Source organism: Lissotriton helveticus, chromosome 8 (genome assembly GCF_964261635.1).
Source record: "Lissotriton helveticus chromosome 8, aLisHel1.1, whole genome shotgun sequence".
In the NCBI taxonomy this organism is placed as follows: domain Eukaryota; kingdom Metazoa; phylum Chordata; class Amphibia; order Caudata; family Salamandridae; genus Lissotriton; species Lissotriton helveticus.
Genome location: NC_136069.1, coordinates 1,244,151,062 through 1,244,168,195, shown reverse-complemented (window position 1 = coordinate 1,244,168,195; position 17,134 = coordinate 1,244,151,062). Strand labels below are relative to the sequence as shown.

Genomic DNA, 17,134 nt, shown 5'->3' with positions numbered 1-17,134 from the left:
CCCCACACTCCATCCCTCCCCGCCCCACACTCCATCCCTCCCCCTCCCCACACTGCATCCCTCCCCACACTGCATCCCTCCCCACACTCCATCCCTCCCCACACGCCATCCCTCCCCACACTCCATCCCTGCCCCACACTCCATCCCTCCCCCGCCCCACACTCCATCCCTGCCCCGCCCCACACTCCATCCCTCCCCCGCCCCACACTCCATCCCTCCCCCGCCCCACACTCCATCCCTCCCCTGCCCCACACTCCATCCCTCGCCCACCCTCCAACCCCCGCCCACCCTCCAACACCCGCCCACCCTCCAACACCCGCCCACCCTCCAACCCCCGCCCACCCTCTATTCCTCGCCCACCCTCTATTCCTCGCCCACCCTCTATTCCTCGCCCTCCCTCTATCTCTCTCTCGCCCTCCCTCTATCTCTCTCTCGCCCTCCCTCTATCTCTTGCCCTCCCTCTATCTCTTGCCCTCCCTCTATCTCTTGCCCTCCCTCTATCTCTTGCCCTCCCTCTATCTCTTGCCCTCCCTCTATCTCTTGCCCTCCCTCTATCTCTCGCCCTCCCTCTATCTCTCGCCCTCCCTCTATCTCTCGCCCTCCCTCTATCTATCTCTCGCCCTCCCTCTATCTATCTCTCGCCCTCCCTCTATCTATCTCTCGCCCTCCCTCTATCTATCTCTCGCCCTCCCTCTATCTATCTTTCGCCCTCCCTCTATTTATCTATCGCCCACCCACTATCTATCGCATCACCACAGCATCACTCGGCACCACCACAGCATCACTCGGCACCACCACAGCATCACTCGGCACCACCACAGCATCACTCGGCACCACCACAGCATCACTCGGCACCACCACAGCATCACTCGGCACCACCACAGCATCACTCGGCACCACCACAGCATCACTCGGCACCACCACAGCATCACTCGGCACCACCACAGCATCACTCGGCACCACCACAGCATCACTCTGCACCACCACAGCATCACTCTGCACCACCACAGCATCACTCTGCACCACCACAGCATCACTCTGCACCACCACAGCATCACTCTGCACCACCACAGCATCACTCTACACCACCACAGCATCACTCAGGGGCACCACAACATCACTATACGCTACCACAGCATCACTGAACGCCACAGCATCACTCGTCGCCGCCACAACATCATTCAGAGCCACCACCGCATCAATCTGTGCAACCATTCAACAACAACTGATTCAAATATGTTCTCTCAATGTTTCAAGCTTTATTACAAATGTCACAAAAGATGTTGATATTTCACTTCTGTTCTTGGATTTTGTCACAATAAAATACACTGAACATAATCTTCACAAAAGTTATTTACAAAAGTTTAAGCTATTAAGCTATTGCCATTATAAATTACAATACCTTTTATTTAAGTATTAATTATTTAAAAAAATTAAAAGCCATTGTTATTTGTAATATCAATACATCTAAGTCACTTAAATACAACACACATTGCATTACAATGTCACATTTGCGAAAGTTAAAACTATTGGCATTGTAAATGACAAAGCTATTAATTTCGCTATTTTCAAAACCAACACATAAGTAAAAAATTTGTCCTTTACAATACCAATAGCTCAAACGTTCCTGATGCGAGACCTATTGCATTTCAAATGCTTGTTTTAAATTGTGCTGGATAATTAACTTGTTTGTCCCTTTTTTAAAATTCAAAACAACCTCAGGGGAGTTGTCCAGAACCATCGAAAAACGTTCACCAGCCACACCTGAATGTCTGAGCCCAGTCTTAATGATGCCCGGGTCGCTGATGGCACATATGCAGCTAAACATGGCTGTTTAATATGGATGGTTTGCTGCTATTATTGAAAAACAGAAACATGTATGCTTAATATTTCCCTCTGCGACCTAGGCTTTTTGTCCTAGATTTTACAATATTTTGTTTGGTTCTATATGTATACAATGAGCAGTCTACTTGTACTCTCCTGAAAATTAGAAAGTAAAGTGATCTTTCTTAACCAAAAGCTGATTATGATGTGTATGAAATGTGTACCGCTCACAAACTGATCATGTGGAAGAACCAGTGAAGATGGAGATGGAAGGCAGATCTGGCTTTTAAACCATGCATCCCCATCAAAAGCATAGAACAACTGTTTTAACCTGGTTTGTCTTAGAATTGTTTAACACTCTTTAAACCTGAGATAGCATGATTAATCAATGTACAGTCGCCCCAATGAAATGTTATTATTGTATTCTATCTTTTCTTCTAGAATACAGTTTTCCGGTGATTTTTAGGCCTTTTCTTTATCTTCATTTGATCAAGTTATATTGTGATTTTTCATTGGACTAAATAAATCCTGTGTGTTCTGCTCTGTATTTCTTTGTGGAAGACATTCTTGTCAAGGATTACCAAGATTTCTTCAAAGTTCCCATATTGGTGTTGCAGTTGACACATTTATTGTACTCTTAAAAACCTTTCCGGATGAATGTGAAATGTAGAGCTATGGATTTAGACTTTTGACTGCCAGTTAAGTATAATGTTTTCCATTTTCAGGCTACTATCAGGAGTGAAAAAGATGTTTATCTTTCAGTTGAATGATGGAATAGTGACTGTCAGAAGTGACATTGTAGTGACTCACGTCACCCATGTAAGTTATTTAGAGCATTACCAAATAGTTAAGGTTTTATATATGGCTTACCGCTGTTAAAATTGTCCATCTACTTGAATTAGGTTAGTGGATAATCATGTTGCCTCACTGATAATCTTTTGCTACTTTAAAAAGAACTGATATGAAATAACTGGGTAAACCTAACCGAAAACAGGGTAAGCTGCTGTAATATTAACATAGTAGAATTGCGCTCTTAAATGTATTCGTTTTCAGTCTACACTACAGGCTCAAACATGTGTACGTTTAAAGATGTTGCATAGAGATTTTACTTTGCTTCATGTTGCAGTAAGGTTAAACAAAAGAGGGGGATCCATGTCTGGTTTTCAGGATATGCACATAACTTAAATTTACATTCCACTTCCTCCAAATTTGGCTAAGCAGTGTTTGTGTAGTGCCAGGAGACCCACTTGGGTAGTGAGCCCTGTTCAAGGTCTGTCACTGTCAGTCATGCACTCAAAAGGAATCTAATTTCAATCAAAAATATATTAGGATTTTTAGGTCTATATAACAATTATTCATAATTCATCCACAGTCTGATTGGCATGGCCTTATTTCTTTTTATTTTTTACAAAGACAGAGCCACTACCCTGCAAATCTTCATGACTCTTCACAAGTTCATCTTTTTTCTGTAAATCAAGAGGTGTTTCTGTCAAATTATAATCTGGGCAGTTTACATAAATATGCGGCATAACCAGAACCGCTAATCTCACTCTTGCAAAAGTAAAAAAGCCCAACTAGTAAGTAATGATTATTCAAGGAATCTTTGCCTTTTATTAATGAGATGGCATGCTTTTCAACTGTTTATTTCTAAATTCCATATCCTGCTTTATTTTGTTTAATTTTTAAGCTTGATGAGTATTGGTGCTTGTGCCATTCATGGTGAAAGTATTGTAATCTATACCTACTTAAATAGGCTTTGGTTCAGCTTCTTTCAGTCATTTGCTTTTTTTAGCTGTGAAACCTTCAGCCAATGACTTGTTTCATAGCAGATCACATCTTGGATCAGCCCACAGAAGTATTTTAGTATCATCTTTTTAACGTCTGGGTGTATCCTTACACCTTGATTGTATTGAATAAGGGGCTACTTTACATCTAAAGGGTATACTCTGTCATATCACATTTAATTATTTCTAATCCATGCATTGCATACAAAAATAAATCTTTTAAAAATGTTTTTGCATTCAACCAGGCATTTTTGTCTTGTGCCTTTGTCAGCGATTGAAACTCAAATTATTTGGTTTTGCCAATGCTTGTTATTTTCAGTTGCCCCTTTTGATTTCCTTGTAGCTCATAACTAGCAATTAGGACTTTATACTCATCAGAGCAGCAGCGAGGTAGTATCCAGAGCGATTGAGCAGCCTTGACAAATGTGTGACTGCAGGCTCTCCTCCCCTCCTGTGAAAAAACTCATGGGGCTATAGCATGGTATTAATAGTACTAATGTAAGAAACCATACCTACCAGGGTATAGTATTAAGTGCATGTTATTTTATATGCATTATTCCTGCTTGATTCAATAGCAGACCACATTGTTGTTTTATCATAAAAGTGGTATAAGGATCTTCTAGGGTCCTGATGAGAAGCCAAGGTGATGGCTTCGAAACATTTCGACTAAGGAGGTGGTAGCCCATTGTAGCACAGTACCTTCGCTCCACATTTTTAATAATGCCAGCAAGGAGGACCATTAAAAGTTAGTTTTCCACATAGCCAGGTATTTTTTTTATCATACTTCACTATCTACATGTTTGACCCTTCCACTCTCACTCCTGGATTACACATAGTATATTCACTAGTAAGTGCTCCCGCGTCTTCGTTGGTTGTAGCACGCCCCTTCCCGCAGCGGGCGGGAAGAACCTGATGATGAAGCATACCACCAAGGGTCCTTTTGGTGAGTGAGGGTTATTTTTAAAAACATACTGTGCTCCCCTATACATCAGTAGGGTACACACAATTCACAAATAGTGATAAAATACTTTGGAAGGATATCTTCATTTCGCTTTATCCAAGGTGGATTCCTTTTGTTTTTTTTACCACATAGTTTACAGCATGCTTTTATATTTAGAGTGGCTGATATTCCATTAGTTGGGCTAAGTGGTATGTGCTACACCCTTTGTTTGCTAGGGTAGAAAATTAAATTATATTAGACTGCTTACAGGGTGCTGGTTGGATCATTGTTTAATTAAATTTGGTATCAGTTATCATGGCCATTTAAACAACCTAATTCACAACAAAAAAAATTATGTGAGGAGTTCTGCTTTATTTTAGACTTACTCATGACAAAGGCTTAACAGGAATTTCCAAAAGTAAGAACTGTTTTCTCATGGTCCAGATTTTTAAAGCTGCATTTCCAATGAGTAACAATAAAAGGAAGGGTGAGCAACCCAATATACCCTTGCGGGCTTGGGCAAATGATAAATTTAAGAAAATGGGCCAGCAAGGGACTTTATTCAGTTTGTTGATGGCAGCACATAGGGGACTCTGATTAATTAAGAACCCACACTACTAAACATTAGTGGCTGAGAATAAACATATTGCTAAAACAAGAAGAAAATGTTACCACACTAACAGAGTAAATGAATACAATAACCAGGTTTTTTAGTCAAAAAGATTGTTATTTTCTTGAAGACAAAGAAATGAACATTTAATTTAACAGGGTACAGAAAAATGCATTTCAAATATACAAGGGGTATTTCATACACTCCTATAATATATAAGAAAGGAGGTCCAAACTGCTGAAATAAAGCAACACAATGACTTCAGCTCCAAGATTAAATGAAAATCAATCGTGGTTGATGATTAACGTGCAGAATTGGACTCAGAAGTCGACGTTTCAGTCTTTGCGAGATTATTTCATAAGACCATCATCAGGACATAGACTTTATGCATTTAAGTGATGACCCTCTGAAAAAAGGTGATAAAATGACATAGTAATATAACCTGGTTATATTGATCTTAATTAATAAAATCAGTGATATACATGACCATTATTACAAGGGTAAGGTTAAAAAACAGTTTATATTATAGACATGTTAAGTAAATACAGTCAACAGATCGTGGCTAGAGCTCAAATAAGTCGGTGTGGCGACTCAATAACGATCTTAGAGTTGGTTCGAAAACACAAGGAATTATGAATAAACAACACTTACTACACACCATGTAGAGTCCACTTCCTAAATAGGTCAGTGGTATTGGCTGATGTAAATCAGATGGTGGGGACACTGTCAATACAAAGTTCATAGGTCGCACGCTACTCCACCATTACAGCGTGTGTACCCCAGGAGCATCATGGTAGATGTTGTTTTCTCAAAGCGGGTGCGCTTAACAAAGTTCCGAAGTGTGATGCATGGTTGCAGGCCAACTCTGGACACCGGTGTTTCTGGATTTTTGTCCTTCATCAGCAGAGTGTAGGATGAGTGTCAGGGGTTGCTGTGCAGGCTGCCAAAGTGTTATCAGGTATGGTACCTCTCCAGGCGCGTAGGGCGTTAACCTGAGCTCGTCAGCTCGAAGGCTCAAGGGAGCCGTAGTTACGTACAAAGTTCATAGGTCGCACGCTACTCCACCATTACAGCGTGTGTACCCCAGGAGCATCATGGTAGATGTTGTTTTCTCAAAGCGGGTGCGCTTAACAAAGTTCCGAAGTGTGATGCATGGTTGCAGGCCAACTCTGGACACCGGTGTTTCTGGATTTTTGTCCTTCATCAGCAGAGTGTAGGATGAGTGTCAGGGGTTGCTGTGCAGGCTGCCAAAGTGTTATCAGGTATGGTACCTCTCCAGGCGCGTAGGGCGTTAACCTGAGCTCGTCAGCTCGAAGGCTCAAGGGAGCCGTAGTTACGTACAAAGTTCATAGGTCGCACGCTACTCCACCATTACAGCGTGTGTACCCCAGGAGCATCATGGTAGATGTTGTTTTCTCAAAGCGGGTGCGCTTAACAAAGTTCCGAAGTGTGATGCATGGTTGCAGGCCAACTCTGGACACCGGTGTTTCTGGATTTTTGTCCTTCATCAGCAGAGTGTAGGATGAGTGTCAGGGGTTGCTGTGCAGGCTGCCAAAGTGTTATCAGGTATGGTACCTCTCCAGGCGCGTAGGGCGTTAACCTGAGCTCGTCAGCTCGAAGGCTCAAGGGAGCCGTAGTTACGTACAAAGTTCATAGGTCGCACGCTACTCCACCATTACAGCGTGTGTACCCCAGGAGCATCATGGTAGATGTTGTTTTCTCAAAGCGGGTGCGCTTAACAAAGTTCCGAAGTGTGATGCATGGTTGCAGGCCAACTCTGGACACCGGTGTTTCTGGATTTTTGTCCTTCATCAGCAGAGTGTAGGATGAGTGTCAGGGGTTGCTGTGCAGGCTGCCAAAGTGTTATCAGGTATGGTACCTCTCCAGGCGCGTAGGGCGTTAACCTGAGCTCGTCAGCTCGAAGGCTCAAGGGAGCCGTAGTTACGTACAAAGTTCATAGGTCGCACGCTACTCCACCATTACAGCGTGTGTACCCCAGGAGCATCATGGTAGATGTTGTTTTCTCAAAGCGGGTGCGCTTAACAAAGTTCCGAAGTGTGATGCATGGTTGCAGGCCAACTCTGGACACCGGTGTTTCTGGATTTTTGTCCTTCATCAGCAGAGTGTAGGATGAGTGTCAGGGGTTGCTGTGCAGGCTGCCAAAGTGTTATCAGGTATGGTACCTCTCCAGGCGCGTAGGGCGTTAACCTGAGCTCGTCAGCTCGAAGGCTCAAGGGAGCCGTAGTTACGTACAAAGTTCATAGGTCGCACGCTACTCCACCATTACAGCGTGTGTACCCCAGGAGCATCATGGTAGATGTTGTTTTCTCAAAGCGGGTGCGCTTAACAAAGTTCCGAAGTGTGATGCATGGTTGCAGGCCAACTCTGGACACCGGTGTTTCTGGATTTTTGTCCTTCATCAGCAGAGTGTAGGATGAGTGTCAGGGGTTGCTGTGCAGGCTGCCAAAGTGTTATCAGGTATGGTACCTCTCCAGGCGCGTAGGGCGTTAACCTGAGCTCGTCAGCTCGAAGGCTCAAGGGAGCCGTAGTTACGTACAAAGTTCATAGGTCGCACGCTACTCCACCATTACAGCGTGTGTACCCCAGGAGCATCATGGTAGATGTTGTTTTCTCAAAGCGGGTGCGCTTAACAAAGTTCCGAAGTGTGATGCATGGTTGCAGGCCAACTCTGGACACCGGTGTTTCTGGATTTTTGTCCTTCATCAGCAGAGTGTAGGATGAGTGTCAGGGGTTGCTGTGCAGGCTGCCAAAGTGTTATCAGGTATGGTACCTCTCCAGGCGCGTAGGGCGTTAACCTGAGCTCGTCAGCTCGAAGGCTCAAGGGAGCCGTAGTTACGTACAAAGTTCATAGGTCGCACGCTACTCCACCATTACAGCGTGTGTACCCCAGGAGCATCATGGTAGATGTTGTTTTCTCAAAGCGGGTGCGCTTAACAAAGTTCCGAAGTGTGATGCATGGTTGCAGGCCAACTCTGGACACCGGTGTTTCTGGATTTTTGTCCTTCATCAGCAGAGTGTAGGATGAGTGTCAGGGGTTGCTGTGCAGGCTGCCAAAGTGTTATCAGGTATGGTACCTCTCCAGGCGCGTAGGGCGTTAACCTGAGCTCGTCAGCTCGAAGGCTCAAGGGAGCCGTAGTTACGTACAAAGTTCATAGGTCGCACGCTACTCCACCATTACAGCGTGTGTACCCCAGGAGCATCATGGTAGATGTTGTTTTCTCAAAGCGGGTGCGCTTAACAAAGTTCCGAAGTGTGATGCATGGTTGCAGGCCAACTCTGGACACCGGTGTTTCTGGATTTTTGTCCTTCATCAGCAGAGTGTAGGATGAGTGTCAGGGGTTGCTGTGCAGGCTGCCAAAGTGTTATCAGGTATGGTACCTCTCCAGGCGCGTAGGGCGTTAACCTGAGCTCGTCAGCTCGAAGGCTCAAGGGAGCCGTAGTTACGTACAAAGTTCATAGGTCGCACGCTACTCCACCATTACAGCGTGTGTACCCCAGGAGCATCATGGTAGATGTTGTTTTCTCAAAGCGGGTGCGCTTAACAAAGTTCCGAAGTGTGATGCATGGTTGCAGGCCAACTCTGGACACCGGTGTTTCTGGATTTTTGTCCTTCATCAGCAGAGTGTAGGATGAGTGTCAGGGGTTGCTGTGCAGGCTGCCAAAGTGTTATCAGGTATGGTACCTCTCCAGGCGCGTAGGGCGTTAACCTGAGCTCGTCAGCTCGAAGGCTCAAGGGAGCCGTAGTTACGTACAAAGTTCATAGGTCGCACGCTACTCCACCATTACAGCGTGTGTACCCCAGGAGCATCATGGTAGATGTTGTTTTCTCAAAGCGGGTGCGCTTAACAAAGTTCCGAAGTGTGATGCATGGTTGCAGGCCAACTCTGGACACCGGTGTTTCTGGATTTTTGTCCTTCATCAGCAGAGTGTAGGATGAGTGTCAGGGGTTGCTGTGCAGGCTGCCAAAGTGTTATCAGGTATGGTACCTCTCCAGGCGCGTAGGGCGTTAACCTGAGCTCGTCAGCTCGAAGGCTCAAGGGAGCCGTAGTTACGTACAAAGTTCATAGGTCGCACGCTACTCCACCATTACAGCGTGTGTACCCCAGGAGCATCATGGTAGATGTTGTTTTCTCAAAGCGGGTGCGCTTAACAAAGTTCCGAAGTGTGATGCATGGTTGCAGGCCAACTCTGGACACCGGTGTTTCTGGATTTTTGTCCTTCATCAGCAGAGTGTAGGATGAGTGTCAGGGGTTGCTGTGCAGGCTGCCAAAGTGTTATCAGGTATGGTACCTCTCCAGGCGCGTAGGGCGTTAACCTGAGCTCGTCAGCTCGAAGGCTCAAGGGAGCCGTAGTTACGTACAAAGTTCATAGGTCGCACGCTACTCCACCATTACAGCGTGTGTACCCCAGGAGCATCATGGTAGATGTTGTTTTCTCAAAGCGGGTGCGCTTAACAAAGTTCCGAAGTGTGATGCATGGTTGCAGGCCAACTCTGGACACCGGTGTTTCTGGATTTTTGTCCTTCATCAGCAGAGTGTAGGATGAGTGTCAGGGGTTGCTGTGCAGGCTGCCAAAATGTTATCAGGTATGGTACCTCTCCAGGCGCGTAGGGCGTTAACCTGAGCTCGTCAGCTCGAAGGCTCAAGGGAGCCGTAGTTACGTACAAAGTTCATAGGTCGCACGCTACTCCACCATTACAGCGTGTGTACCCCAGGAGCATCATGGTAGATGTTGTTTTCTCAAAGCGGGTGCGCTTAACAAAGTTCCGAAGTGTGATGCATGGTTGCAGGCCAACTCTGGACACCGGTGTTTCTGGATTTTTGTCCTTCATCAGCAGAGTGTAGGATGAGTGTCAGGGGTTGCTGTGCAGGCTGCCAAAGTGTTATCAGGTATGGTACCTCTCCAGGCGCGTAGGGCGTTAACCTGAGCTCGTCAGCTCGAAGGCTCAAGGGAGCCGTAGTTACGTACAAAGTTCATAGGTCGCACGCTACTCCACCATTACAGCGTGTGTACCCCAGGAGCATCATGGTAGATGTTGTTTTCTCAAAGCGGGTGCGCTTAACAAAGTTCCGAAGTGTGATGCATGGTTGCAGGCCAACTCTGGACACCGGTGTTTCTGGATTTTTGTCCTTCATCAGCAGAGTGTAGGATGAGTGTCAGGGGTTGCTGTGCAGGCTGCCAAAGTGTTATCAGGTATGGTACCTCTCCAGGCGCGTAGGGCGTTAACCTGAGCTCGTCAGCTCGAAGGCTCAAGGGAGCCGTAGTTACGTACAAAGTTCATAGGTCGCACGCTACTCCACCATTACAGCGTGTGTACCCCAGGAGCATCATGGTAGATGTTGTTTTCTCAAAGCGGGTGCGCTTAACAAAGTTCCGAAGTGTGATGCATGGTTGCAGGCCAACTCTGGACACCGGTGTTTCTGGATTTTTGTCCTTCATCAGCAGAGTGTAGGATGAGTGTCAGGGGTTGCTGTGCAGGCTGCCAAAGTGTTATCAGGTATGGTACCTCTCCAGGCGCGTAGGGCGTTAACCTGAGCTCGTCAGCTCGAAGGCTCAAGGGAGCCGTAGTTACGTACAAAGTTCATAGGTCGCACGCTACTCCACCATTACAGCGTGTGTACCCCAGGAGCATCATGGTAGATGTTGTTTTCTCAAAGCGGGTGCGCTTAACAAAGTTCCGAAGTGTGATGCATGGTTGCAGGCCAACTCTGGACACCGGTGTTTCTGGATTTTTGTCCTTCATCAGCAGAGTGTAGGATGAGTGTCAGGGGTTGCTGTGCAGGCTGCCAAAGTGTTATCAGGTATGGTACCTCTCCAGGCGCGTAGGGCGTTAACCTGAGCTCGTCAGCTCGAAGGCTCAAGGGAGCCGTAGTTACGTACAAAGTTCATAGGTCGCACGCTACTCCACCATTACAGCGTGTGTACCCCAGGAGCATCATGGTAGATGTTGTTTTCTCAAAGCGGGTGCGCTTAACAAAGTTCCGAAGTGTGATGCATGGTTGCAGGCCAACTCTGGACACCGGTGTTTCTGGATTTTTGTCCTTCATCAGCAGAGTGTAGGATGAGTGTCAGGGGTTGCTGTGCAGGCTGCCAAAATGTTATCAGGTATGGTACCTCTCCAGGCGCGTAGGGCGTTAACCTGAGCTCGTCAGCTCGAAGGCTCAAGGGAGCCGTAGTTACGTACAAAGTTCATAGGTCGCACGCTACTCCACCATTACAGCGTGTGTACCCCAGGAGCATCATGGTAGATGTTGTTTTCTCAAAGCGGGTGCGCTTAACAAAGTTCCGAAGTGTGATGCATGGTTGCAGGCCAACTCTGGACACCGGTGTTTCTGGATTTTTGTCCTTCATCAGCAGAGTGTAGGATGAGTGTCAGGGGTTGCTGTGCAGGCTGCCAAAGTGTTATCAGGTATGGTACCTCTCCAGGCGCGTAGGGCGTTAACCTGAGCTCGTCAGCTCGAAGGCTCAAGGGAGCCGTAGTTACGTACAAAGTTCATAGGTCGCACGCTACTCCACCATTACAGCGTGTGTACCCCAGGAGCATCATGGTAGATGTTGTTTTCTCAAAGCGGGTGCGCTTAACAAAGTTCCGAAGTGTGATGCATGGTTGCAGGCCAACTCTGGACACCGGTGTTTCTGGATTTTTGTCCTTCATCAGCAGAGTGTAGGATGAGTGTCAGGGGTTGCTGTGCAGGCTGCCAAAGTGTTATCAGGTATGGTACCTCTCCAGGCGCGTAGGGCGTTAACCTGAGCTCGTCAGCTCGAAGGCTCAAGGGAGCCGTAGTTACGTACAAAGTTCATAGGTCGCACGCTACTCCACCATTACAGCGTGTGTACCCCAGGAGCATCATGGTAGATGTTGTTTTCTCAAAGCGGGTGCGCTTAACAAAGTTCCGAAGTGTGATGCATGGTTGCAGGCCAACTCTGGACACCGGTGTTTCTGGATTTTTGTCCTTCATCAGCAGAGTGTAGGATGAGTGTCAGGGGTTGCTGTGCAGGCTGCCAAAGTGTTATCAGGTATGGTACCTCTCCAGGCGCGTAGGGCGTTAACCTGAGCTCGTCAGCTCGAAGGCTCAAGGGAGCCGTAGTTACGTACAAAGTTCATAGGTCGCACGCTACTCCACCATTACAGCGTGTGTACCCCAGGAGCATCATGGTAGATGTTGTTTTCTCAAAGCGGGTGCGCTTAACAAAGTTCCGAAGTGTGATGCATGGTTGCAGGCCAACTCTGGACACCGGTGTCCAGAGTTGGTGCTGCAACCTTGCTACGACACACTTTTCTTCAATATAGCGCACTCGCTATCTAAAGACTGCATCGACCATGATGCTCCTGGGGCACACCTGCTGGTGGGTGGAGTCGGAGTGCGACCCATTTTGTACTTTGATAGGCTCCCTTGAGCTTGGGCTGACGAGCTCGGATCCCGCACCCGCGCCATGAGAGGTACATACCTGAGAACATTTGGCAGCCTGCACAGCTAACCCCGAATACCTACACTCTGCTGACGAGGAACAACTATTCCGAAACACCGGTGTCCAGAGTTGGTGCTGCAACCTTGCTACGACACACTTTTCTTCAATATAGCGCACTCGCTATCTAAAGACTGCATCGACCATGATGCTCCTGGGGCACACCTGCTGGTGGGTGGAGTCGGAGTGCGACCCATTTTGTACTTTGATAGGCTCCCTTGAGCTTGGGCTGACGAGCTCGGATCCCGCACCCGCGCCATGAGAGGTACATACCTGAGAACATTTGGCAGCCTGCACAGCTAACCCCGAATACCTACACTCTGCTGACGAGGAACAACTATTCCGAAACACCGGTGTCCAGAGTTGGTGCTGCAACCTTGCTACGACACACTTTTCTTCAATATAGCGCACTCGCTATCTAAAGACTGCATCGACCATGATGCTCCTGGGGCACACCTGCTGGTGGGTGGAGTCGGAGTGCGACCCATTTTGTACTTTGATAGGCTCCCTTGAGCTTGGGCTGACGAGCTCGGATCCCGCACCCGCGCCATGAGAGGTACATACCTGAGAACATTTGGCAGCCTGCACAGCTAACCCCGAATACCTACACTCTGCTGACGAGGAACAACTATTCCGAAACACCGGTGTCCAGAGTTGGTGCTGCAACCTTGCTACGACACACTTTTCTTCAATATAGCGCACTCGCTATCTAAAGACTGCATCGACCATGATGCTCCTGGGGCACACCTGCTGGTGGGTGGAGTCGGAGTGCGACCCATTTTGTACTTTGATAGGCTCCCTTGAGCTTGGGCTGACGAGCTCGGATCCCGCACCCGCGCCATGAGAGGTACATACCTGAGAACATTTGGCAGCCTGCACAGCTAACCCCGAATACCTACACTCTGCTGACGAGGAACAACTATTCCGAAACACCGGTGTCCAGAGTTGGTGCTGCAACCTTGCTACGACACACTTTTCTTCAATATAGCGCACTCGCTATCTAAAGACTGCATCGACCATGATGCTCCTGGGGCACACCTGCTGGTGGGTGGAGTCGGAGTGCGACCCATTTTGTACTTTGATAGGCTCCCTTGAGCTTGGGCTGACGAGCTCGGATCCCGCACCCGCGCCATGAGAGGTACATACCTGAGAACATTTGGCAGCCTGCACAGCTAACCCCGAATACCTACACTCTGCTGACGAGGAACAACTATTCCGAAACACCGGTGTCCAGAGTTGGTGCTGCAACCTTGCTACGACACACTTTTCTTCAATATAGCGCACTCGCTATCTAAAGACTGCATCGACCATGATGCTCCTGGGGCACACCTGCTGGTGGGTGGAGTCGGAGTGCGACCCATTTTGTACTTTGATAGGCTCCCTTGAGCTTGGGCTGACGAGCTCGGATCCCGCACCCGCGCCATGAGAGGTACATACCTGAGAACATTTGGCAGCCTGCACAGCTAACCCCGAATACCTACACTCTGCTGACGAGGAACAACTATTCCGAAACACCGGTGTCCAGAGTTGGTGCTGCAACCTTGCTACGACACACTTTTCTTCAATATAGCGCACTCGCTATCTAAAGACTGCATCGACCATGATGCTCCTGGGGCACACCTGCTGGTGGGTGGAGTCGGAGTGCGACCCATTTTGTACTTTGATAGGCTCCCTTGAGCTTGGGCTGACGAGCTCGGATCCCGCACCCGCGCCATGAGAGGTACATACCTGAGAACATTTGGCAGCCTGCACAGCTAACCCCGAATACCTACACTCTGCTGACGAGGAACAACTATTCCGAAACACCGGTGTCCAGAGTTGGTGCTGCAACCTTGCTACGACACACTTTTCTTCAATATAGCGCACTCGCTATCTAAAGACTGCATCGACCATGATGCTCCTGGGGCACACCTGCTGGTGGGTGGAGTCGGAGTGCGACCCATTTTGTACTTTGATAGGCTCCCTTGAGCTTGGGCTGACGAGCTCGGATCCCGCACCCGCGCCATGAGAGGTACATACCTGAGAACATTTGGCAGCCTGCACAGCTAACCCCGAATACCTACACTCTGCTGACGAGGAACAACTATTCCGAAACACCGGTGTCCAGAGTTGGTGCTGCAACCTTGCTACGACACACTTTTCTTCAATATAGCGCACTCGCTATCTAAAGACTGCATCGACCATGATGCTCCTGGGGCACACCTGCTGGTGGGTGGAGTCGGAGTGCGACCCATTTTGTACTTTGATAGGCTCCCTTGAGCTTGGGCTGACGAGCTCGGATCCCGCACCCGCGCCATGAGAGGTACATACCTGAGAACATTTGGCAGCCTGCACAGCTAACCCCGAATACCTACACTCTGCTGACGAGGAACAACTATTCCGAAACACCGGTGTCCAGAGTTGGTGCTGCAACCTTGCTACGACACACTTTTCTTCAATATAGCGCACTCGCTATCTAAAGACTGCATCGACCATGATGCTCCTGGGGCACACCTGCTGGTGGGTGGAGTCGGAGTGCGACCCATTTTGTACGGGGACACTGTCAATATTGGAATCAGAAGCATGGACATCCAGAACAAACGTTTTTGATTTATTTTTCAGTACTGTCTACATTTATGCTTCTGATTTATGCTTTTTTAAAAATTCCAAAGTATAGGACATGATAATCCAAATCCAAATGTTTCTCAAGAAAAGTCATTTTTAATTGTTCGGAATTTCGGCGTTTGGGCAGATATGACCCAGGGACCCCCAGTATGCAAGGGGAATTAGTTCCCCCTCTGCAAACGCGCCAGGGGGCTGCGTTGCAGAGAGGTGTAACAAGGGGCATAGCCTCATTACACCTCTGCAATGCAGCCCCCTGGCACATACTGGAGGCTCAAGGTGGGCTAATTGGCCCCCAGGGGCACCCAGTATGCAAGGGGAATTTGTTCCCCCTCTTCCAACATGCACGGGTCTGCGTTGCAGAGAGGTGTAAAAAAGGGTGTGGCTTCATTACACCTCTCTGCAATGCAGTCCCCTGGCGCATACTGGAGATTCCTGGTGGGCTTTCAGGTTTTATATAGTTAGGAATTAGCATTAAAAAAAACTTTGAAATTCACTGAAAAAGAATAGGTTTCAGGCCTTATATAGTTAGGAATTAGCATTTAAAAAACCTTGCAAATTCACTGAAAAAACCATAGGTTTCAGGCCTTATATAGTTAGGAATTAGCATTTAAAAAACCTTTGAAATTCACTGAAAAAACCATAGGTTTCAGTCCTTATATAGTTAGTAATTAGCATTAAAAAAAACCTTTGAAATTCACTGAAAAAACTATAAGTTTTAGGGGTGTTATAGTTAGCTGGACATTTCACTCACACAAAACCATTGAAATTGCTCCTATATAGTTAGTTGTACTAACTATATTTTGCGCACCCGCAATCCACTGCTGATGATGTCACATATTACATCATTCATGACATGGTCAGTGACATCACTGATGACATCTCAAATTACATCACCGTTCGGGTTTTGGGGGTTTATGCGGTATAGGGGACCAGAGGAGACATACAGTTTCGGAGGGCACACAGAATTGGAGAGTTTGTAAATTTCGTGACTTTATTTCCCCACCCATACTACAACCCACACAACTGTGGCATTCTGGGACCTGTAGGCGCTATTCAAACTCGCCACAGTAAGACTCATTATAGGGGCGGAGTCACCAATCACGTAACCGGATGCAGTGGGATATTTAAATCTGCAAGTTGAACTGCACTGTTTGTGAACAATACCTCTGGCACTGAAGAAGGCGGAGATTACTGCCGAAATGCATTTGCCTACCTGTGAGCCTCGAGATTAAATGCCTCCTTGAATCCCCGCAAGTGGTCTCTGTTTCTTCTTTTGGAGGAGCTGTTTGGACATTATTTGCGTGATGGCCAGCATTGCGCCGGGAGACCCCCGCATTTCAAAGTTGGGTGCGGTGCTGCTGGCTTCTGTTTCGGCGGATTGCTTTTGTTCCAGGGTACTGGATTCTGGCCGCACCCCACCCCCAATCCAGGGAGAAGGCGGGGTGGTGGTGTCGCCATTGGCTGCACGTCGGGTCTGGAGGATTCATCCCCAAACCTCACACCCCAAAGATCCGGTTCGGGTTTTGGGGGTTTATGCGGTATAGGGGACCAGAGGAGACATACAGTTTCGGAGGGCACACGGACTTGGAGAGTTTGTAAATTTCGTGACTTTATTTCCCCACCTATACTACAACCCACACAACTGTGGCATTCTGGGACCTGTAGGCGCCATTCAAACTCGCCACAGTAAGACTCATTATAGGGGCGGAGTCACCAATCACGTAACCGGATGCAGTGGGATATTTAAATCTGCAAGTTGAACTGCACTGTTTGTGAACAATACCTCTGGCACTGAAGAAGGCGGAGATTACTGCCGAAATGCATTTGCCTACCTGTGAGCCTCGAGATTAAATGCCTCCTTGAATCCCCGCAAGTGGTCTCTGT

At 47.6% G+C, this 17,134-nt stretch overlaps 1 protein-coding gene across 1 annotated transcript in view; it reads left to right on the top strand.

The window, feature by feature from the left end:
- TUBGCP5 (tubulin gamma complex component 5) overlaps positions 1 to 17,134 on the top strand; it is a 463,823-nt gene that overhangs the window by 171,089 nt on the left and 275,600 nt on the right. Inside the window, exon 9 of the mRNA XM_078658229.1 lies at positions 2,550 to 2,643. Coding sequence (XP_078514355.1) covers positions 2,550 to 2,643 — 94 coding nt within the window. The remainder of the gene's footprint in view (positions 1 to 2,549; positions 2,644 to 17,134) is intronic.